The following is a 22,974-nucleotide window of genomic DNA, read 5'->3' on the forward strand; positions in this document are numbered from 1 at the left end:
TCTACAGAGCCCATGGAAGTGAGACCTACACAGACAGACTCAATAGATTTCAAATCACTCTAGTCTCAGTGGAAATTCGGTCTGATGTAATTAACTAAGAAATGGAACAACACAAGGACCAAACTGAAAATGATTCAGCGAACCTGTTACTGAGCCAAAATACAAAGGTCAAGCCAGAAAAAAGGTGAAAGTTTCTGATGGAATGTAAAAGTTAAAGATCCAGGTTTCTACCACAAGCCTATATTTGTGAAGGATGTTGGGTCACAGTTTTTTGCATCAAAATGGTTAAAATTTTTAGAACTAAAAATCACAGAAAAAAGAATTGATTTTAGAACTTTAAAAAAAATAGCAAAGGCTCTGCAGTCCTGTCCACCCAGTTGAGCATCAGGCAAGTGTTTCTTATTGTTCAGTTGGGGGGATTATTATTATTTTTAATTATTGGTTTGGTCCAGTTCTGCAATAGACTTGGTGCTGAAAGAGCAAATAAATTAGTCAAAGTGTATTGGTGCCTAAGAAAGATACAAAAGAGCAGAAGACCTAATTCGTTAATAGATGAAGGACTCTGTTATCACATTCTTGTGGTTTACTTACATAGCTGCAAGCTTGTTAATTTTTCCAGTGTGTGCTCATCTCTCTCTCCTTCCCGCACCCTTCCTCCTTGTTTAAAACTAGTCGTTGCTCACTACACTCCCACGCCACCGGGCACCATGGTGTACATCCTTATGCCTATCACTCCACACTGAACAAGGAGAACAATAGCTACACATACACTGGTACCTGTGAAAACCACAGGGCAGCGTATATGTAGCCACATTGTTGCAGGTTTCAGATACATGGACATAAATGTTCCCTGCCCTACCTCTGTTTTCACTTGGGATTTCAAAGTCACAAGTTGGTAAAAGATTTTTTAAACTTAGTGTTTGTTTGTTTGCACTTTAACTTTGTTCTCTGCTTCTTTGCACATAATGAAGTTCTATTTTTTGGAGACTCAGTATCTTTATTAGTTTATACCAGGAATTACAGTGAATAGCAGGAAGCAAAGCCCCACCCATAGTAAGAACACCCAAGGGACGTTATGTAATAACAACATTAGACACCACCACTGTGGCTGACTGATAAACTGGCCTTTTAAGATCTCCCTCAGCTACGTAGCTCTACAGTTGGCTGTTCCACTAGCCCTTGCCTCTTGCTGTTCAAATTCAGCAGACAGCCTGTCCGTTCCAACCCTTCATCCTGATGGCAGCTTTTACCCTTTGCCTCACAGCTATAATGCATTACACACCATGCAGGTATAAGTAGGAGGATATTTCTCCTCTCTGAGATCCAATCTCCTAAATAAGCCATGCTAGTGTCCATTCAATCTACCAAAAGCATATTCAACTGCACCCGTTGAGATGGTAATTGAATCTTTCCTTGATGCTGCCAAGGTGACCAGTGTACAAATTCATGAGCCAGAGGAGCAAGGGGTAGGCCGTATGGCTCCAGGATCAATATCGGCATTTCAATATCACCTGTGGTAATCTGCCCGTTGGGGAAAATGTCCCTTCTTGCAGGTTTTTTTTTTAAATCACATGTTTTTAAACATGCAAACATCATGCACCTTCCCTAACCAGTCTACCTTGATATCAGTGACAGATCACCAGTGATTCACTAGCGGTTATATAACCATGAAAAAAAATATCCCTTTCTGTTGATATACTTGGTGGCAAAGTGGGTTAGAGCCAGAAGAGGGATGTGTATGCTATCACCCCACCTGAGTTCTGGAACCCCACTGATATGAATCCATCTACTACTTCTTGTACTTTACCAGGAGTCACAGTTGTGTAGCAGGAGATATTTAACAGCCCTACACACTTGGACAACAATGGCCCCCTCTGTGATTTTTCCAATTCCAGATGCCACTGACTGAAAGCAATCTGGTGTTGCAAGCTTCCACAGCACGACTGCCACTCGCTTCTCAATGCGGCTCTCATTCTGGGGTCCGTGGACTGTCTGTCTGGTGCAAGTTCAGCACACAGATCCAGGAACGCAGCCTTTTGAACTCAAAAGTTCTACAACCCCCGCTAGTCGTCCCAACTGTGCATTATGATGTATTCCACCAATCAGTGCTCATTTCTTGTGCCCGGATACAATGATTGTTGTGTGGAGCTGCTCTGTGAATGCCAGCGGCAACCTGGCTTTTTTATTTTTTGGGGTGGGGGGGCTACATCCATCAGCATCCAGTTATTGTGACAGAACTTCTCCCCATCATCACCATCCCTTTGAACTCTGCAAACACAGGAGAATCGTATGTCCTGTATCAGCAATACTCCTGAACACTGTGCTGAGCTCTTGCAAGATCCAGGTCTGTGAGCAAGATGGTGGAGACATAAGGGACAGTGGGAGGGGTTTTTTGTTTGTTTGTTTTTTTTTAAGTGCAGAAATTATGGGATGTGGAAAACATTATGGGGTGTAGAAATTGGCATGGTGCGAACGTGATCCCTAGCTCCCCAAAACCCCTGGGCAAATCGCTAGTTTCCCACAGAACACTGTGCCCATGATCCACAAGGCAGTGAGCCAGACAACGGGGAAGAGCACGCTGGGGTAGTTACCTATCTGTGGTGCACTACATTTTACAGAGATGCAAGCATTCGTGGGGAGTACGCGCACTAGTGTTGACACACCGCTGTGCATGGGCCAAAGGGCGGCTGTACTAGCCAGTCAAACGTGGAAGTGTACAGGTGGCCAGACGAGGCGGAGAGCAGGTCCCAGCCCGTGCCAGTGTGGCTGGGGAAGAGGGCAGAAGCCCAGGAGAAGTGCCAAGAGAGGCAGGGATGGGAGAGGGGACGAGAAGCCCCAACACCTCTAATGTCCCAAGCGCCTCCCGGAAACGATCGGGGGGGACAAACCTCAGGAAGCAGCAGTCAGACTTGCTCTGCTGTTGGAGGGCCGGGGAGAGCGAGGGCTGCGGGGCCGGGGCCAGCCAGTAGCGGGCTGCCAAGCACACCCGCCCGGCCCGAGGGAAGTGGGAGGCTGAGCCCCGAGCCCCGGCGGCCAACGCGACACCCCTGCGGGGAAAGGGGACCTGCCCGCCAGCCCCCACAGGAAGGAAGCCGGCGGCAGGGCCAGCGCCCGCCGCCCCTTCCCCGCAGCCTCCAGCCCGGCCCCAGGGCAGGGGGGCGGCCCGCCGGCTCCCACTCCCGCCGGTGCGCGGCGCCTACTCACTGCTCCAGCCCAGCCGCATCTTCCCGGGCAGCGGGGCTCCTCCGCGGCGCCCCCGCCGGCCCCCCCGCACCTGCTCCGGCAAGAGCCCCGCCGCGCCCCGTGCTGGGGAGAGCGCAAACCTCGCTGCACCTGGGCGGGCAGGGGAATAAGGCGCACACCGTGACCGCTGGGTGGCGCTCGGGGGAGGCTGGGAGCGGAGCTTCCCGCCCCCGCCAGGGACCGGCTGGAGCTAGGAGGCGGCGCTGCCCCGGGGGAGCGGCCGCTGGGCAATCGCGGTGCCGAAGTCCGCCGGCACACCCTGGGGGCTGGGCTGGGCTATGGGGCGAAGCAGCAGCGATGGGAGCCCGCCCCCCTCCGTGCGTGCGCGTCCGTCCGTGCAGCGCGGCCCTCACGGGTCTCCCCTCACAGCGCTTTCGGTTTCAGCGCAAAGGCAAGGACGAGGCTGGGTCCGGCCTTTCACAGCCGGGAAAAGCGCGGGCACGACTCCCTTTTTGGTCCTTGATCAAGCTGAAAGGCTGTCTAGCGTCGCGCAGCTGTTCAGCCGCAGCAAGAGTCAGGGCTCAGGTGTATCCGAAGGCAGGGACGGGGTTGGGGGGAACGCTGCTATACTTTTTTTTACACACACACACACACCCACCCACCCCACCCCTTCCTGCAGGAAATGCTCTCTGGTCTGCCCTGATCTCAAGAAGAGATCACAAGCTTGGGTCTCACCCCCACAAGTTGGTCCAATAGAAGATATTACCTCCCCCACCCCACCTTGTTTCTTGAGCAGATGGTGTAGTGTCTTTTGGTACTCCTCCATGGGATTGGAGGATAGTGGCCTGTAGAATAGGGTGTTGGAGAGTTGTCTGACAGCCTCCTTTTCAGTACCTGACCAGGTCATGACTACAGCCAGTGGTGAGCTGGCGCCCGTTCACGCGAACCGGTTATTACATTTTGAAGCTGGTTTAGAACCGGTTGTTAGAGGGGTGGGCAAACTCCGGCCCATGGGCTGCATCCTATCCGGCCCGCCTAAGCTCCTGCCTGGGGAGGCTCCCCTGGCTGCGATTCCCTTTTTAATTTTTTACTCACGCGGCAGCACTCCATGTCTTCGGTGGCAGGTCCTTCAGTGCCGCCGAAGACCCGGAGCAACGGAAGGAACCAGTTCTTCAGATTTTGGCAGCTCATCACTGACTACAGCACTTCCTTTGTCAGCCCCTTTGATTATAATGTCAGAGTCTGTGGATGGCATTGCATTCTGTATAGCTGAAGTTATGGGGCAAGTGATGCTGTTTGTTCACAATTTCAGCCTGTGCACATCTGCAGAAGCACTCTACGTAGAAGTACAGTGTGTCATTTCAACCATCCAGGAGGACAGAACAGGGGGCTGCCAGACAACTCTCCAACACCACATTCTACAGGCCGCTATCCTCCGATCCCACTGAGGGTTACCAAAAGAAACTACTCCATCTGCTCAAGAAACTCCCTGCTACAGCACGGGAAGAAATCTACACAGGCACACCCCTAGAGCCCCGACCAGGGGTATTCTATCTGCTACCCAAGATCCATAAACCTGGAAATCCTGGGTGCCCCATCATCTCAGGCATTGGCACCCTGACAGCAGGATTATCTGGCTATTTGGACTCTCTCCTCAGACCCTACGCTACCAGCACTCCTAGCTATCCGTGAGACACCACTCACTTCCTGAGGAAACTACAATGCATTGGTGATCTTCCTGAAAACACCATCCTAGCTACTATTGATGAAGAAGCTCTTTACACCAATATTCCACACAAGGATGGACTACAAACTGTCAGGAAGAGTATCCCTGATGAAGCCACAGCACACCTGGTGGCTGAGCTTTGTTACTTTGTCCTCACCCACAACCATTTCAGATTTGGGGACAACTTACACCTTCAAGTCAGTGGCACTGCAATGGGTACCCACATGGCCAACATTTTTATGGCTGGTTTAGAACGCTTTCTCAGCTCTAGTCCCCTCTCTCCTCCTCTACTTACGCTGCATTGATGACATCTTCATCATATGGACCCATGGGAAGAAGGCCCTTGAAGAATTCCACCTGGATTTCAACAATTTCCACCCCACCATCAACCTCAGCTTAGATTGATCCACTTCCTAGACACAACAGTGCAAATAAGTGATGGTCACAAATACCACCCTATACTGGAAACCTACCGACCGCTATACTTACCTACATGCCTCCAGCTTTCATCCAGGATACATCACATGATCCATTGTCTACAGCCAAGACCTCAGATACAACCGCATTTGCGCCAATCCCTCAGACAGAGACAAACAGCTACAAGATCTCTATCAAGCATTCTTAAAATTACAATACTCACCTGGGGAAGTGAGGAAACAGATTGATAGAGCGAGATGGGTACCCAGAAGTCACCTTCTACAGGACAGGCTCAACAAGGAAAATAACAGAACACCACTGGCCATCACGTACAGCCCCCAGCTAAAACCAGCGCATCATCAACGATCTACAACCTATCCTGGAAAACGATCCCCCACTCTCACAGGCTTTGGGAGGCAGGCCAATCCTCGCTTACAGACAGCCCCCCAACCTGAAGCAAATACTCACCAGCAACTACACACCACACCACAGAAACACTAACCCAGGAACCAATCCCTATAACAAACCCTGTTGCCTTCCCGTTCCCCATATCTACTCTAGCGACACCATCATAGGACCCAACCACACCATCAGAGGCTCATTCACCTGCACATCTACTGTGATATGCCGTCATGTGCCAGCAATGCCCCTCTGTCATGTACATTGGCCAAACTGGACAGGGTCTACGTAAAAGGCTAAATGGACACAAATCAGACCTCAGGAATGGTAACATACAAAAGCCAGTAGGAGAACACTTCAATCTCCCTGGACATTCTATAAACAGATTTAAAAGTAGCCATACTTCAACAAAAATCTTCAAAAACAGACTTCAAAGAGAAACTGCAGAACTAAAATTCATTTGCAGATTTAACACTATTAATTTGGGCTTGAATAGGGACTGGGAGTGGCTGGCTCACTACAAAAGCAATTTTCCCTCTCTTGGTATTGACACCTCCTCCTCAATTATTGGGAGTGGACCACATCCACCCTGGCTGAATTGGCCTTCTACATTGGTTCTCCCTTCTCTTCAAGTGCCAGTATATGTTTATGCCTGTAATATCTGTAATTTTCACTCCATGCTTCTAAAGAAGTGGGTTTTTTACCCATGAAAGCTTATGTCCAAATAAATCTGTTAGTCTTTAAGGTGCCACCAGGCTCCTTGTTGCCCTTCACAAGAAGTTTAAGTACCGAGATCACCTCTCTGGAGAGTTCAGGTAGTAAAATATCTCCTTGATTTTGTTTCCTGATCTTGTTTCACCTCATTGCATGGCATAGATTACATAACATATTGAATCCTGACTACACTGTTCAAGTGAAAAACAGAAACAAGATGTGCAAAAAAAACTAAAACCAACCAACCAAACAAAATCCCCAGGATAGAAGACACCAGCATCTTTGTTCCCCCCCCACGCTATTTAAAAGAGGCTTTATACCTAATTTTCACAAATGTGAAGGTCTACACCCATAATGATTCTGGAAGGGCTTGACAATAAATATTTAAATAAATCAATTAATCCAGAGGGGAAAAAACAATAGGGATGATAGTATTTGAGGAACAGTTAGCCAAAGACTCAAAAAGTAATAGCAAATTTTTTTTAAGTACATCAAAAGCCGGAAGCCTGCTCAAAAACCTGTGGGGCCACTGGACCATAGAGGTGCTAAAGGAGCACTCAAGGACAATAAGGCCATTGTGGAGAAACTAAATGAATTCTTTGCATCAGTCTTCATGGCTGAGGATGTGAGGGAGATTCCCAAAACTGAGCCATTCTTTTTAGGTGACAGATCTGAGGAACTGTCCCAGATTGAGATATCATTAGAGGAGGTTTTGGAAGAAATTGATAAATTAAACAGCAATAAGTCACCAGGACCAGATAGTATTCACCCAAGAGTTCTGAAGGAACTCAAGTGTGAAATTACAGAACTGACTGTAGTTTGTAACCTATCATTTAAATCAGCTTCTGTACCAGATGATTGGAGGGTAGCTGATGTGACACCATTTTTTAAAAAGGGCTCCAGAGGTGATCCCAGCAATTACAGGCCTGTAAGCCTGACGTCAGTATCAGGCAAACTGGTTGAAACGATAATAAAGAACAATATTGTCAGACATATAGATGAACATAAATTTGTTGAGGAAGAGTCAACATCGTTCTCGTAAAGGGAAATCGTGCTTCACCAATCTACTAGAATTCTTTGAGGCATGTGGACCAAGGGGATCCAGTGGAAAAAGTGTACTTAGATTTTCAGAAAGCCTTTGACAAGGTCCCTCAACAAAGGCTCTTATGCAAAGTAAGCTGCCATAGGATAAGAGGGAAGGAGCTCTCATAGACTGGTAACTAGTTAAAAGATCGGAAACAAAGGGTATAAATGTTCAGTTTTCAGAATGGAGAGAGGTAAATAGTGGTGTCCCCCAGGGGTCTGTTCTGGGGCCAGTCCTATTCATAAATGATCTGGAAAAAAGGGGTAAACAGTGAGGTGGCAAAATTTGCAGATGACATAAAATTACTAGAGATAGTTAAGACCCAGGCAGACTGTGAAGAGTTATAAACAGAACTCTCAAAACTGGGTGACTGGGCAACAAAATGGCAGATGAAATTGCCATTAATGTTGATAAATGCAAAGTAATGCACATTGGAAATCCCAAATGTACATATAAAATGATGGGGTCTAAATTAGCTGTTATCACTAAAGAAAGATCTTGGAGTCATTGGGGATAGTTCTCTGAAAACATCCAATCAATATGCAGCGGCAGTCAAAAAAGCTAACAGAATGCTGGGAATAATTAAGATAGGATAGGACAGAAAATATCCATGTTGCCACTATATAAATCCATGGTATGCCCACATCTTGAATACTGTGTGCAGATGTGGTCGCCCCATCTCAAAAAAGGTTGGAATTGGAAAAGGTTCAGAAAAGGGCAACAAAAATGATTAGGGGTATGGAATGGCTTCCATATGAGGAGAGATTAATAAGACTGGGACTTTTTAGCTTGGAAAAGAGACAGATAAGGGGAGATATGATTGAGGTCTATAAAATCATGACTGGTGTAGAGAAAGTAGATAAGGAAGTGTTGTTTACTACTTCTCATAACACAAGAATGAGGGGTCATCCAATGAAATTAATAGGCAGCAGGTTTAAAACAAATAAAAGGAAGTATTTCTTTACACAATACACAGTCAGCCTGTGGAACTCCTTGCCAGAGAATGTTGTGAAGGCCAAGACCATAACAGGGTTCAAAAAAGAACTAGACAAATTCATGGAGGATAGGTCCATCAAAGGCTATTAGCCAGGATGAGCAGGAATGGTGTCCCTAGCCTCTGTTTGCGAGAAGCTGGGAATGAAAGACAGGGAATGGATCACTTGATAATTACCTGTTCTGTTCATTGTCTCTGGGACACCTGGTACTGGAAACTGTCGGATGATGTACCAATGTGGACACAAGAACAAATGGATATAAACTGGCCATAGGAAGTTTTGACTTGAAATTAGACGAAGGTTTCTAACCATCAGAGGAGTGAAGTTCTGGAACATCCTTCCAAGAGAAGCAGTGGGGGCAAAAGACATATTTGGCTTCAAGACTAAGCTTGAAGCGGTGATGGAGGAGATGATATGATGGGATAGCCTAATTTTGGCAATTAATTGATCTTTGACTACTGGTGGTAGATATGCCCAATGGCCTTATGAGATGTTAGATGGGGTGGGATCTGAGTTACTACAGAGAATTCTTTCCTGGGTGTCTGGCTGGTGAGTCTTGCCCACATGCTCAGGGTTTAGCTGATCACCATATTTGGGATCGGGAAGGAATTTTCCTCCAGAGCAGATTGGCAGAGGCCCTGGGGGTTTTTTACCTTCCTCTGCAGTGTGGGGCAAGGATCACTTGCTGGAGGATTCTCTGCACCTTGAAGTCTTTAAACCACGATTTGAGGACTTCAATAGCTCAGACATAAGTTAGGGGTTTGTTACAGGAGTTGGTGGGTGAGATTCCATGGCCTGCATTGTGCAGGAGGTCAGACTAGATGATCATAATGGTCCCTTCTGACCTTAAAGTCTATGATACTGGGCTAGATGGACCTTTGGTCTGACTCACTAGGGCCATTCTTACGTTCTTATAAAGAAGAGGGGAAATCTTTTGTGCCAAACAAAAACAAAACAAAAAATCAGTGAATTGACTAAGCTATTCAAAATTATTCCAACTGATTTAAATACAAATTTTTAGAGTTGTTTAATCAAAAATATGAAAATATCAGGAAAGTTTACCAATTTTTTTCTGTATAATTCAAAAAGGTATTTTTTGTTTAAAGATAAAAATGATTTCAACCAGCCCTAGTAATCAATCAGCCTACACAGAAGAGTGAGGGGAAGCCTGCTCTAGGGTAGTGCAAGGAACAAGGAATAAATAATTAATAGGGTAGCAAAATTTAGAACTTCATCGTGGCAAATTTTGATGAAATGATCCAATCCCCGGCCCCCTATCTATGATTCATCTTGTTTCCCTTGCCACCCTCCCCTCCCTCCCCCCCATAAAAATTCCAACATATTCACCTTACACATAGAGGCAGATCAGTGACAATATTTCTAATCCCTCCTCCAGGGAGAGTGGCAGCAAGACTTCCTCTACCTTGCCAGGATCAGCTTCTGTGCCCCCCCTACACCCTATGCCATTTCAGGGAGCCCCAAGATTAAAAAACATAGAAAGATTTGCAGTGTTCACTCTCTTCCCCCCAACAGTAGGGGAGTGCGCTGTGAGGATGCTCCTGCCAACAGAGAGGGAGCCACTCCCTTCCTTGCTGGGATATTGCAGTCCCCCTCCCCCCCCCCCCCAGGAATTAGCCAGCCACTGCAGCCATTACCATTCCTTGTCAACATGACTCGAGCTGGTAGGTGAAAAGGAATGTCCAGGAGCCATGAACTACCTGGGCAGCATAGCCAGGATATCCAAACAGGTTCAGGCAGTAAGGAAGCAGATGCCAGGAGACAAGACAGGTGGAAAACGTGGCTGGGTGTGAAGGATACCAGATGTCAGAAAAGCAAATGCAATTAATGGAGAAGAGAGAGAGAGTGTGTGTGAGTAAAGCTGAGAGAAGGAGCTGAGCTGCTATTACTTTTTAAAGTAAACAATTGCTGCAGTTGCCACAGGGATGTTGCAGGACAGCAAATAAGACGGAAGGGGGCTGGGAGATGTAGTCCTCCCTATTAAAAGTTTTTAGCTCGCTGTAAGAGAGAATTAGAATGTCTTTGAATCTAAAACAGTTTAAAACTTGACAAGTGGCGGTTTCTTTTCTCCAGTCTGTGGCCAAGACACTGAATTAAGACTCAGAACAACTGGGCAAGATTCTCTGCTTTGCAATATGCTTCCTGCATGGCCTTTAGCAAGTCACTGAATCTCTATGGGTAACACTTTCCAAAAGTGAAGGGACTGGATATCCTGTGTGCCTCAGTTCCACAGCTATAAAATGGGGATACTTCCCCCTAACTTTATAATACCATTGGCGGTAAATTAATTAGTTAATAAGAAATGTCCAGTGCTCAGCACTTTGGAAATACCATGCGACTTTCTTAGGTACCTAATTATGGATTGTACAGTTTAACACTTAGCACCTGTTTTGAAAAATCTTGGCCATGAATGTTTGTGAGGTGCTCAGCTCTATGGTGATGCAGGACATAGAAAATCTACACACACACACACACACACACACACAAAAGGCGCTCTGGCAAACAGCCTACAATCATGGCAGAGCAGAGATATGTTTAAGAATGACTCAATGTCAGTATTTTTATAACACCAGGAAGGTCATGGTTCTGTGAGTTGGTAAGGCAACTCCCATCTTTTCATGTTCTCATTTTTTTTTCCCTTTCTCTACACACACACACACACACACACACACACACACACCCTGCCTACTGTATTTTTCACTCCATGCGTCTGATGAAGTGGGTTCTAGCCCTCAAAAGCTTATGCCCAAATAAATTTGTTAGTCTCTAAGGTGCCACAAGGACTCCTTGTTTTTCCATGCAGGTGGATGGACTCTTGCAATCTCATGGAGTTCTATTAGCAGTAACTTGCAGGATCAAGGCCTATGTCTACTTCAAAACAAAAATAATGAAATAGGCTCTCTGGTGACACTTGACGTCCTCCATGAAACCTGGAAGAAAAGGTTTGGGACACAAGCCAGACTTTGAGAATATTAGATTAGCTTCACTGAAAAGCAGAAGGCTTAAACAAAATACAAAAAACACAGGAATTAAATAAGTAACAGAGAAAGAATGCTGAGCAATAAAATAAGCACTTTCAAATGATGAGCTGGAACAGCCAGTGAGACTGGAATCCAATGGGTTGGTGGTGTACAATTTATGGTTTTGGTTTATGCTTAGCATTCTTTAACCTGAGGGGTGGAGGTTTGGCACATACTATTAGCCCAGAGTCACACTGCGCATGAGAAAATTAGATTTCACCTCTTCCAGATAAAAGGACATTAAAACTGACATTACAAGCTTGAATCAGTAGAGGCATAGGAGTAGAGATGGGCAAAATGAGTGGAGATGGGTTGGACTTGCAGGACTGAATGGGGAAGAATGGTAGGAATGAGTTTAATTGGTGAAATAGAGTGTAGGAGTGAACTGAAGGAGTTATCAGTAATTTGAGGATTAAAAATCCCTGCAGAACATTGTAGGTAGCAACACACAATCCCAAAGAAACGCTCCCCCCCCCCCCCCAAAAAAAACCCCAACAAACCAAACCAACCCCCACCCCAAAAATTAAAAAAGATGGAAGTCAGATTTAAGGCTTTACTTAAGAAATTCAAACACTGAAAAGTAGGAACATTCACAGCTAAGTCTCCCAAACTAATTTAACTGTCCCTGCAGCAATGTTCTGAGAAAATCATGCTACCTTATGTATCCATTACAAAGTTTCATATTATCAATGACCATGAACACCGTATCATCATCCTCTTAGTCATACATTTGCTAGAGCTGACAACTCTAGCCTTCTTTACAATTATATATGTTCCATAGGAAAAAAACTGCTTTACTCAAATTCCTGGTTTGACAAACAACATATTAAGGCAATTATTCTCTGTTCCCCTTTTAAATGCTGAGTCTTGTGTGGTATTGAAGGAATTTGGCACCTCTTAGGATAAAGCCCAACGAATCCAAGTACCAAAAATGCAAGTGCCATTAGACACAGATCTGACATCAATGAGGACATGAAACCAGTTATAGACGAAGGTCTGTGGAGCCCAGTTCACTATTCCATTTCATTTGCTAGCTGTACAAATTCCATGGCTGTTCAAAATTTAAGCCTTTAGGTAGAGGAGTTCTTATAATTCTCAGAAACGTTTCTTCAAAAAACAGACATCTTGCAAAGCCACTTAAAAAAAACAAAACAGGTAAGTAATTGTTGAGGGAGCAGTGACAAATTAGTTTGGGTACTTTAACCGTGAACTTTCATACTTTCAGATATTTGGGGTATTATATATTTAACCTTAACTCTGAACATCCTGGCTTTGAATAGGGTTTGTGCTAAATACAGTATTCTTTGTAGGAATTTTTATTCTTAACCTTATACTCAAATTTAACAAGCGTTTTGTCTGCAAGTGGTACGCACGGTTACTCTCCTTTTAAAGGGGCAAAAATGGTTTTGTTAAACCAAACAAATCCAATTGTGGATATTTGTATTGTTTAGGACAAAGTTTATATATAGTCCTAGAGAAAACTTTCAGGAGTACAGATGGGCATCTCATGGGCTGTACTCTGAAGCAGTGGAAGTTTTAGACGTGTAGGAGAAAGTCAAGCACAGGAAAGAACTCTCATCTGACCTGTTACCAAAAAGTTAGAAACAGGGATGTGTTACAGCCAGGCTTCATTGAACAGGAAAAGGCAACAATCAACTGAAATATATAGTTATATATGCAAAAGTATTGGGTACATTGAAAATACTGTTCCATTTTAGAATATAAAAATGTATCTTGTTTCACCAAATAATCCTGGTATCCATTGACTAGCAACATATTTTGTACAAATACATAAAAAAGGCCACCTGGCAGCTTAGAAATAAAGGATTTTAAAAAACAGAATGCTGATTCTTCAACAAAAAGAATCAGACCATCATTATGGCATAAGACAGGGGTTCTCAAACTGGGGGTTGGGACCCTTCAGGGGGTGGTGAGGTTATTAGATTGGGGAGTAACAAGCTGTCAGCCTCCACCCCAAACCCTGCTTTGCCTCCAGCATTTATAACAGTGTTAAATAGACAAAAAAAGTGTTTTTAATTTATAAGGGGGGGAGGGGTGTCACACTCAGAGGCTTGGTATGTGAAAGGGGTCACCAGTACAAAAGTTTAAGAACTACTGGCATAAGATTATTTATGTATATGGATTTTTTTTAAAAGGAAACAACTTGTAAACTGTTTTGATTTTATTGAACTCTATCAGTTGTGAAGAAAGTCTCAAAGAAGCACATCTGAGAGATGTCACAGGAGTGCCACCTTGTGAGAGAGAATCCAATAGGCAGAGTGAATTTAATATTTCTAGATCTCTATGTATGACACCAAAAGAAAGTAGATACCTAAAAAGATATAGTATTACCAATAGTACCTTGAAGTTTGTGTCCCTTTTTATCTTATAGCCAGAGCATTAGATATAGCTATAGTTAAAGTAGCCAAAGTGTTACTAGTATAACTATTTTCCATCTGTATTTCTAAATGATCCAAAAGTTTCACTTACTGGGCTAAAATTTTCCATGTCTGATCTCTGTCCAATGGGGAATACTCTTGAGGGAAAGATGAAACAAAAATAATTCATTTTTAAGTATGAATGTGAAAATCTCACTCTCACATACAGCAGTCAGCCTTCTGCAGGTTTTAACTTTCAATCACTTATAGACAAGTTCTACTCTTACTTTAGAGCTGAAGCCATATTGAGGGGTTATTGTTGAGAATCTTACATTTGGTCAAAGGTATCCTGAATTTCATTGCATTGGGAACAATTTGGTTGGATACTGAACACTAGTGACCAGGAAGTGAAATACAACATGATTTAAAAGATACACTGAACAAGTTAGAACAATTATTCATTTATTTAAACAAGCAGAAATTTAAAATTTTTATATAGTGCAGATCGAAGAACAGTGGAACTTGTACAAAAATACCAACCTTTAGAAAATCCAGAAATGATGCTTAGCAGTAATTGGGAATAACATTGCACAGCAGCTGAAGACTGGCTTTATAAATGTAGCATCCCCCTTTCTCAAGATTTTGGCCCCATCTTCGTTTAGTTAACATTCAACTCTGAACTATTCAAATAAAATTGAGTTCTCAGGTGGAGAAATTTCTCCAGTAAATGGAATTATTTCCTTAAGTGAAATTTCCGTCTGGTGTATCATGTGGAACTAAATGTATTCAGTGTTAGAGTTTTAGAAGTCGATACATGATTTTCTCTTAAAAAAACAAGGCAACTTAAAATGATTTTCTCATTTATGTTTTCCCTTCCAGATGAGAGATATTTCAGAACTCAGATTCTTATAGTCACTCACACTCACGCTCTTTTGGCCAGTAATGCACGCTTCAGATGAGGCATTAGAGCAGGGGTGGCCAACCTGTGGCTCCGGAGCCACATGCGGCTCTTCAGAGTTAATATGCAGCTCCTTCTATAGGCACCGACTCCGGGGCTGGAGCTACAGGTGCCAACTTTCCAATGTGCTGGGGGTGCTCACTGCTCAACCCCTTGCTCTACCATGGGCCCTGTCCCCAGTCCACCCCTTTCTCAGCCTGCCATGCCCTCGCTCCTCTCTCTCCCCCTCCCCAGAGCCTCCTGCACACCAAGAGACAGCTGATAGGAGGTGCGGGGAGGGAGGAGGAGGTGCTGATAGGCGGGGTTGCTGGCGGGCAGGAGGCGCTGGGAGCGGGGAGCTGATGGGGGGCCGCTGACATATTACTGTGGCTCTTTGGCAATGTTCATTGGTAAATTCTGGCTCCTTCTCAGGCTCAGGTTGGCCACCCCTGCATTAGAGTAACATGTTTTGACTGTTGATAGGGAACTCACACCGGCTGTCTGCTCCTCTGATATTTGTGGCGCCAAAGGGGGGCAAGGCCCAACCCCTCCTGGCAGCCCCAGAGGAGGGGCCACTGCTTCCCCCCTCACCTCCCCAGGAGGCTGTGGCTGCAAGAAAAGCCCCTGGTGGCCATGTTTGAGAAATGCTGGCTTAAGGGCTGGTCCTGACTTACTGCTGACTTTCTTACAATTATTCCCTCATGTCACCTCCTTTAGAATTTCTTCCCTCTATCCCCGTTCCCTCCCCCACCCCCCCAGCATTTCCCAAGTGGTGAGAGAGAAGATATACATGTAGATAATATTTTGACACTAAAAGTTTAGAAACATTATTTTTAGTTACCATTATTAATTGGTGTGATCACAGCCATAATTTAATTCTTTGGTCACCAGTTCAGTTTTATTCCAAAAGGGAAAGAATAAGTTGTGTCAGCAGTTTCTCTCCCTATTTTGCTCATAATGTACAAACTAGAGTCAAATACACAGTTAAATTCTGATGACAATCACTTATTTTTAAATAAGACATTAAACATTTAATTGAAAGTTATGTTCATTTGAAAAGTTAATTACTTTCTATATTTAAAGCTTTTGTTGGCTGAAAAAGTATCCTATCTGCATTTTTTGTCGGAATATAAACTGTCTGCCTAACACTAGAGAGCCAACCATGCTGAATTAACAATGAAAAGAAAAAAAAAGTTTAAATATTTGTGAAGCTATGCAAGTAGTAATGAATATTTAATATATTTAAAATATATATAAGAACCTAGTTTCATTTGCCTGCAAATACACTATCAGCAATGCAGAAAAACAAGGTTATCCGCAATCAGAATGCGGGAAAAACTATGTAGTGGGTGCTTTGAGATTCCAGTCTGGAATCATTACACTTGTTAATGAGAATTATGCATCCACTCTGACGTGAAGAACATGAGAGAGGTTCTTTAGGATAGTCTTATTTTTGAAAACATACCTACAAGTGAATTCTCACAGAAGGTGCCAGACTGTGAACTAAGATCTAAGTAGCCACAGCAGAGGTAAAGCCAGAGTAGCAGCAACGCAAGCTTTTCTATTCTGCCCTGCCAACAAATATGCTTCAGCCGTGATCAGTCTTTTAGTAGGTGCAGAGTACAGTCTCTTCGCATACTATTTTACAAAACTAATCCATTTCAACGAATCCTTAGCCTCTCTGCCTGTCAGCGCCAGTTGCAACAGAGGTTTTTGCAATATGGCTCCCTTTCCTATATAAGCCGAGCTGAGACCATCAGTTAATTTCAGAGCAGTGAACTATGTCACCTAAGAGCCATTAGGCAGTAGTAAGACCTGGGACCATTACGAGCCTAGCCTAGATATGAAGGAAGTTACTCTGAGAAGCTCAAGAGATGGGGGGATGATAATGGGATACAACCTAACTCGCTTATGATAGTCAAACAGCAGCAAGAATGTCAATGGTTATAAAACCAGGGTCTGCAACAGTCCAGGAGTAGAGTCTGACTTAACTTGAACCTATAGGAGGCATAAAGTAATCTATAATCATTTGTAATATTTTGGCAAATTGTACCTGAAATTCATGTAAAGAATGCCAATTCTGTAGATTTTAAACTGTTTTACAATAGAAACAATTACAAATTATGGGCAGCTTACTTTTCTGATTTACACATATTTCTACAGGTTACCTTTCCAAGCTTCTTCATGCTGGCAAAGCTGATGTCAGAATTGGAAGACTCGTATTGGGACCATTAAAGAAATCAAAAATCACTTCAATGGAACAATCATTCTGGATGACCTCTGAGCCATAGAATCTAGTCTCTTGTATTTAGCAAATCCTACGTAGAATTGCTACGCTGTTGGGATAGGTGCACCAGGGATTTTCACACACAGACAACACAAACTACCTACTACCAAAACAATATACCCTGCAATCAATACCAAGGAAGACTTCCACTCTTATAAAGAAAACACCTTAGGATTCTACTCAATTACTGGCTTTCAACTAATAAAGATAAGAATATTGTTAAGAAGTTAGTGTTTCTTTCTTAAAAAGACATACAGATTCTTAGTTCTGAGGAGTCTGTGATTTACTATCTATTAATCTACACAAAGGCAAAGCTCAGAACTGGAATGTTAATGACTGATAAATCAGTGTGATTTAAGTAAGTTCAAGATCTATAGCAGAAGGATGCTAAGTGTAGGCTATTTAATTAACATTAGCAGTCAGCTCAACTTCATTACAATATATAAAAAAATACTTTCAAAATCATATTTATCTGTTCTTGTCACTGCCTGAGTTGAGCAAGTTAGCCCAAAATAAGATCCCTGAAATTGAACTTGGAGCAACAGAACAGTGAAGACAGAATTTTTGTTTTCCCTTGCTGCAGCTTGAATTCCAGCATGAAGTGAAATCAATGGCACATCAAATTAATTAGGAAACAGCTAAATTTTATTAATAATTAAAGAAGCTCTGTGCAATGAACTATGACTTTTCCACATTTGCCTGGTAAATAAATTTAATGTTAAAATTGGGACTGCATTGCATCAGAAACTACTATGGTTATGTTAGCATTGGGATATATTGGTCTATTACCCCTTCGTTTGGGGTACATTTGTTTATTTTTTTAAAAGTGACAAACTGTCTTGTAAATCAATACCTATTTTCCCCTATAACCTTGTTTTTGAAGGCATGGTTTAAAAATCTATGAATATCCCTGAAATAAATCAACAGGAGTATCAGATACCGTATAGCACTATTTCAAAACTGGAAAAAAAAATCCTCCTGAATAAGAAACACTTCATAAGATTTTAGTTTATCATTGAGCTTCATCTTTCATAGAAAAATGCTCAAGTGCATTATTTTCGTAATGTGCTGCTGGCTAACAATTGAAACCTGTAAGAGTTCCCATTGTTTTTCCTGTTGCCAGAGCAACAAAGCAATACCCACCTGAATATCTGCCATGGTGAGTATCAATTTAGTAGCTGAGAAAGTTTGTTCGGCTAGCGGATGTAACTAACAGCACTTTAACATAAGCCAGATTTTTAGTGGCAAGGGATGCCGTGAAAACTCACACTGTATTACCGCCTATTTAATTTCTGTTACTGGATTATTGCTTATGTAATTCAAGTATTTCTATTAAAATATCTTGACTGATGACATTTAAAATGAAACAAACGGAAGGGCTTTTATATGAAATACAGTACATTAAAAATACTTTATTGAACTACTCTGGAGAGAACTAACTTGTCAATACAAAGTATACCAATAATTTTGTCCAATAATTTGCTTAAGATCTTCTTCAGTAATCAGAAAGCTAAAGTGAAAATATTTCAAGGGTATGCAGTTTTTCCCCTTCAAAAGTAATAAAGATGGTTCCATTCTCCCCTGTACTATTAATCCAGATTCTGTACAAAAAGTCAAAAATATTTTAATTTAAAACAAAATATGACAAGAGTATTATACATATTTCCTTAACAAAAACCAAAAAGATTATTTTCAGTCACATTCCTATGTGCCAAGCCAAACTCAGGAGGACTGAATGGAATTGGATTAAAGAACTAGAAACACCATTCTTTCCAAAGCAAAAACTTTCGTTAAAACTCAAAAAGGAACTTTCTTTTTATGTTTCAACTCAATGCTCCTAATGCAAATTTGTTTCAATGGTATGAACCTTCAATTATAAAGAAACTCAGGGCCACATTTTCAAAAGTTCTGAGCACCCCAGTGCTATGTGAAATCAATAGGAGTGGTGGGAGCTCAGGACTTCAGAAAATCAGGTGCATTGCATTTTATTCTCCTTTTCTGCAAGAAAAGAAAAATCCAAACTTAATCTGAAAGTGCACTATGGAACAGAAATGACATGATATGTGAAAGAAAAAAACTCAAGTCACCCAGCTCACATGAGGAAACAAAGATGGTGCTTTCTTAGCATGATTTCAGTCATCTTCATATTAGAACTGAGAAAGGAAAAAAAAGTATATTTTTTAACAATAATAAAAGGGAAGTTGTGTGGATTTATAGTGAGAAATATCATCGGGATAAAAATCTATGAAAATAAGCCTAATTCTAACACATTTTTCTCATTCTTGCTATGCAGATTTTTACATTTCTTAGTATAGATTTTTTATAAGGCCAGAAGAAGAAAAAAACCAAAACAAGACCTATGCAGAAATTTCCTACTCCTAGTTCCAAGAAAAGCATTTTCAGATGTATAAACAAACTCCAGCTATTTCCTCAGACAACCCAGCAATCTGAAACTATAATAAAACACCGTAAGAGGCACTTTTAGCCAGGACACAAAATGTAGGTCGTGTTTAAAAAGTGTAACTATAATTGAATTTCTAAGCCTAGCACTGTTCCTCCCTCCCTTCCCTCCCCCCGCCACCCCATTGACTGAGCAAGAACTTTACGAAGAAAAGCAAGGTTGAGCTACTGCAACACTGGCTTACTAGCTATAAGAAAATACTCATCAATATTTAAAGAAAGGGTCATATTCTGATCTCCGTTAAACTCCAGATTTATGCTTGTACAACTGAGATAATAATCTGGTCCAGAGTGGTTTTTTATTTTTAATATAATTTTTAGGATTACTGGACCAGTACTTTTCAGTCTCTTACCTAGCGTTCCCACCGCTCAGCGTCAATATATTTTTCACCAAGATGGACATGCCAGAGCTAAGCTGACATACCTTAACGTGTTTAAGTGAAAAACTATTTTATAAAAGGAGGATTAAGCAATAACTATTTGGGAGTCAAGAAAATGCATCTTGTGGTAAGAGATTTCTAGTGGTTTAAGAGCAGTTTTATGTGCGCCACACTTACCAAGAGTAAGTATCCTTATAAATTAACAGAGGTAGTCTTGTTTTACACTAAAGCTGAGTAGTTTTGGTTTCCCATTTTTCTTCAATCTATTTAGGAAGGATGGCCTACAAAGGGAGACCCACTCAAATGTCAGCAGTTTATTTTCTTGGAAAATAAAATAAAATTTCTTCTTGACCTGACTTTCTTCCATCTGCTGCACAAGACTCACCTTTCCCTCTCCCCCGCGCTGTGAGCGCTGTTTGAAAATGAATTGCTGTAAACAGAAAATAGTATTTCTTTAATGTGATTAATAAGAAAAATCAATAAAACTTATGGTCTTTTTTCTTTCTATATTCAAGGCTTGATTAAGATTAGAAACTTGACAGTTCTTTTCTTCTTGTGAGGAAGGGATGAGTAACATCGTGCATCTGATGGAAGAACATCACAATGTTGGTTTTTTTTGGTTGTTTTTGTTTTCAAAAGCACTACTGAGATCTTAAAGGTTCAGCTGTGCTATTGAGGAGCAGAACCAGTAAGGTAGCACTTGAGTAAGCTTATAATGTTTTGGTCAGAATCAGTGTTAGAAAATAAAGCGTAAAAGTTATGATGCAATATGCCTGCAGAGTATCCAGCAGTAGAACAGTGATTTGAGATTAATGTATATGGAAGAAGGCCTTGGCTTTCTCTCCATGGTTGGAAACTTTATCCTTAATTGTGTTAAGAGAATCCAAGGTTCTTTGACTTTGATCAAGTTCCTCATTTCCATCGATGACGCACTAACGATGACTCGTCATTGACTACATCATTGTCAGTGAAGCAATGCTGACAGCGAGGTGGAAGAAGCAGTAAGATTATCAAGACAAGGAGGATGATTCCGCATAAACTCATGAGAGCATAAGAGATAATCCACAACAACGGTTCATGGAAGGTTATCTTGGCGACACAGTTGCTTGCTATATCTGATGTGGTGAAAGGGCCTTCAATCTCAGATACTGGAGAGCCACCAACTTCTGAGAAATTACAAAAAGAGAAACATTATCTAAACAGCTAATGCTGAAGGATGGGAAGAGATGACTTTTCTTAGCAAGATTTAAAATAAACTACAACAGTAGCAAATTCAAATAGTTCTGTATTTTAGATATTTGGAATAACTGCATCAGTGCTGTGTTCTTCACACAGTTTTTGGATAAGAATTATGCTTTATCTACATTTTTGGAAAAACCAGGGAACAGTTGTGGTAAAGACATCAGGTTAATGTGTTAGGGTTAACACTGTATGACAAACAACAGTGCTTTTCTATCCCTTCTTACTACTTCTACATAATAAACACTTTCCCTGTCAACTAATTTCTAGGGGTGATGTGTCATTCCCCGTATTTCACCAATCACCCATGGAGTCTTCCAGCAAAACCAATGTAAATCACACCTGACGCTACTACTAATACAAAAATAAGACAAAAATAAGACAAAATATTCTATTTTAACACAGCAAAAAAGGGACACAATTTTACTGCTTTGCAGGTAGCCTTTAAATATATACAGTCCATAATCTCTCAATTTGTTTTGAGAGTAACAAAAAGGCAACCAAAAATGGTTGTCAGAGCAGCTGACAGGAGCATAAAAACATCCCACCAAAATACAACTGAATAAAATAGGGAAATTTGTCTAATTTATTAAAAGTTTTTTTTTAATATGAACCAACAATTATGACCACTGTTGCACTTTAGCTATGTTAGGGTATAAAATGGAGCCAGGATTCCATCATAGGTGCCCATGATACAACTTAAAATTCCAACAAATTTATATCAGTGTATGTTTTGCCATTGCTTTCAATAGGGCAAGAATTTCACTTCTGGGGTGGTGCTCCTTTTTAAACATACATGCATGCATAATTTGAAAGGTTTATAGTGAGACCAAGCAAATTTCAGCACACATTTATTTCAGTGGTTTGTATTTTTAAATGTTGGCGGTGTCTGATATTTACAGTCATTAAACTTTTATCTAAAGTAATTATGACCATTGTATATCTGCTTTCTGTGTTTGGCCATGAGAATCCCTCAGAAAATGCTTTGACAGATTTAGGTTAGAAAATGATCAATCAGCAATATGGTCAAACTAGTTATTTTTATTTTTTTAAATACTGCTATTTTATACTTTTATCTCTTATATGGATAACACTCAGTATATTTCTTCCATAATTCATTCATGAGACAATCTTACATTCTTATAATTTAGTACAAAAAAATTAAAAGGCAGAATCTTACTACATGTAGAAGTTATGGTTAATGAGAGCTGCATTGCTTAATAAGCAAAAAAACAACATTAAAAAAAAATCATATGATCTGAACATCTATTCCTGAGTGAGAATTTAGGGCCTGATCCAAAACCCTTTGTTTTTATTTTGCAGAGACAATGACAGGCTGCAATAGCTCTAATGAGGCAGCCACAGTTTATGAACCTTCCTCCTCTTCCCTCCATCCCCCCAAAAGCTGTTATGACTTTTTCCAACAGTTTTAAAATAAACTGGATCTTTAGAATCTGGACTACTCTCCCCAGCCTATCACCTGAGAACTTTTCACAAATTCTACTTCAGTATACTCCTTTAAATAACATTGAGGCAGATTTGAAATTTGCAATGAAAGAAACTTGTTTTGAAGCTTTCCTTAAATTAAGCTCAAATGTTCAAAGGCTTGTCTGAACTAGTAAGAGTTTGGATTTCTTCTCTTCCTGCAATAAACTGACAGCTTTCCCCTAGCCCTCTATCAGACCCTCCTCAAACTTCAGCTCTCTCCCAGACAAGCAAGGCAAGTATTGGAGAAAC

The 22,974-nt window shown here is 41.7% G+C and overlaps 2 protein-coding genes across 5 annotated transcripts in view; both read right to left on the reverse strand.

Moving 5' to 3' along the window:
* The window catches only part of FAM3B (FAM3 metabolism regulating signaling molecule B), a 33,189-nt gene extending 29,788 nt beyond the window's left edge, over positions 1-3,401 (reverse strand). The window contains exon 1 of one of the 2 annotated variants that reach the window (XM_077818304.1): positions 3,205-3,401. Coding sequence is in view for 1 of the 2 variants with exons in the window: in XM_077818295.1 (XP_077674421.1) it covers positions 3,205-3,223 (19 nt within the window). In the remaining variant the exon portion in view is untranslated. The remainder of the gene's footprint in view (positions 1-3,204) is intronic. The other variant, XM_077818295.1, reaches the window with a different exon arrangement.
* A 15,149-nt stretch (positions 3,402-18,550) lies between these two features.
* BACE2 (beta-secretase 2) overlaps positions 18,551-22,974 on the reverse strand; it is a 60,055-nt gene continuing 55,631 nt past the window's right edge. The window contains exon 9 of one of the 3 annotated variants that reach the window (XM_077818317.1): positions 18,551-21,164. In XM_077818317.1, the coding sequence (XP_077674443.1) occupies positions 20,911-21,164 (254 nt within the window). In that variant the 3' untranslated portion in view covers positions 18,551-20,910. The remainder of the gene's footprint in view (positions 21,165-22,974) is intronic. The other 2 variants (XM_077818327.1, XM_077818334.1) reach the window with 2 other exon arrangements.

Source organism: Eretmochelys imbricata, chromosome 1, assembly GCF_965152235.1.
Source record: "Eretmochelys imbricata isolate rEreImb1 chromosome 1, rEreImb1.hap1, whole genome shotgun sequence".
Taxonomy (NCBI): domain Eukaryota; kingdom Metazoa; phylum Chordata; order Testudines; family Cheloniidae; genus Eretmochelys; species Eretmochelys imbricata.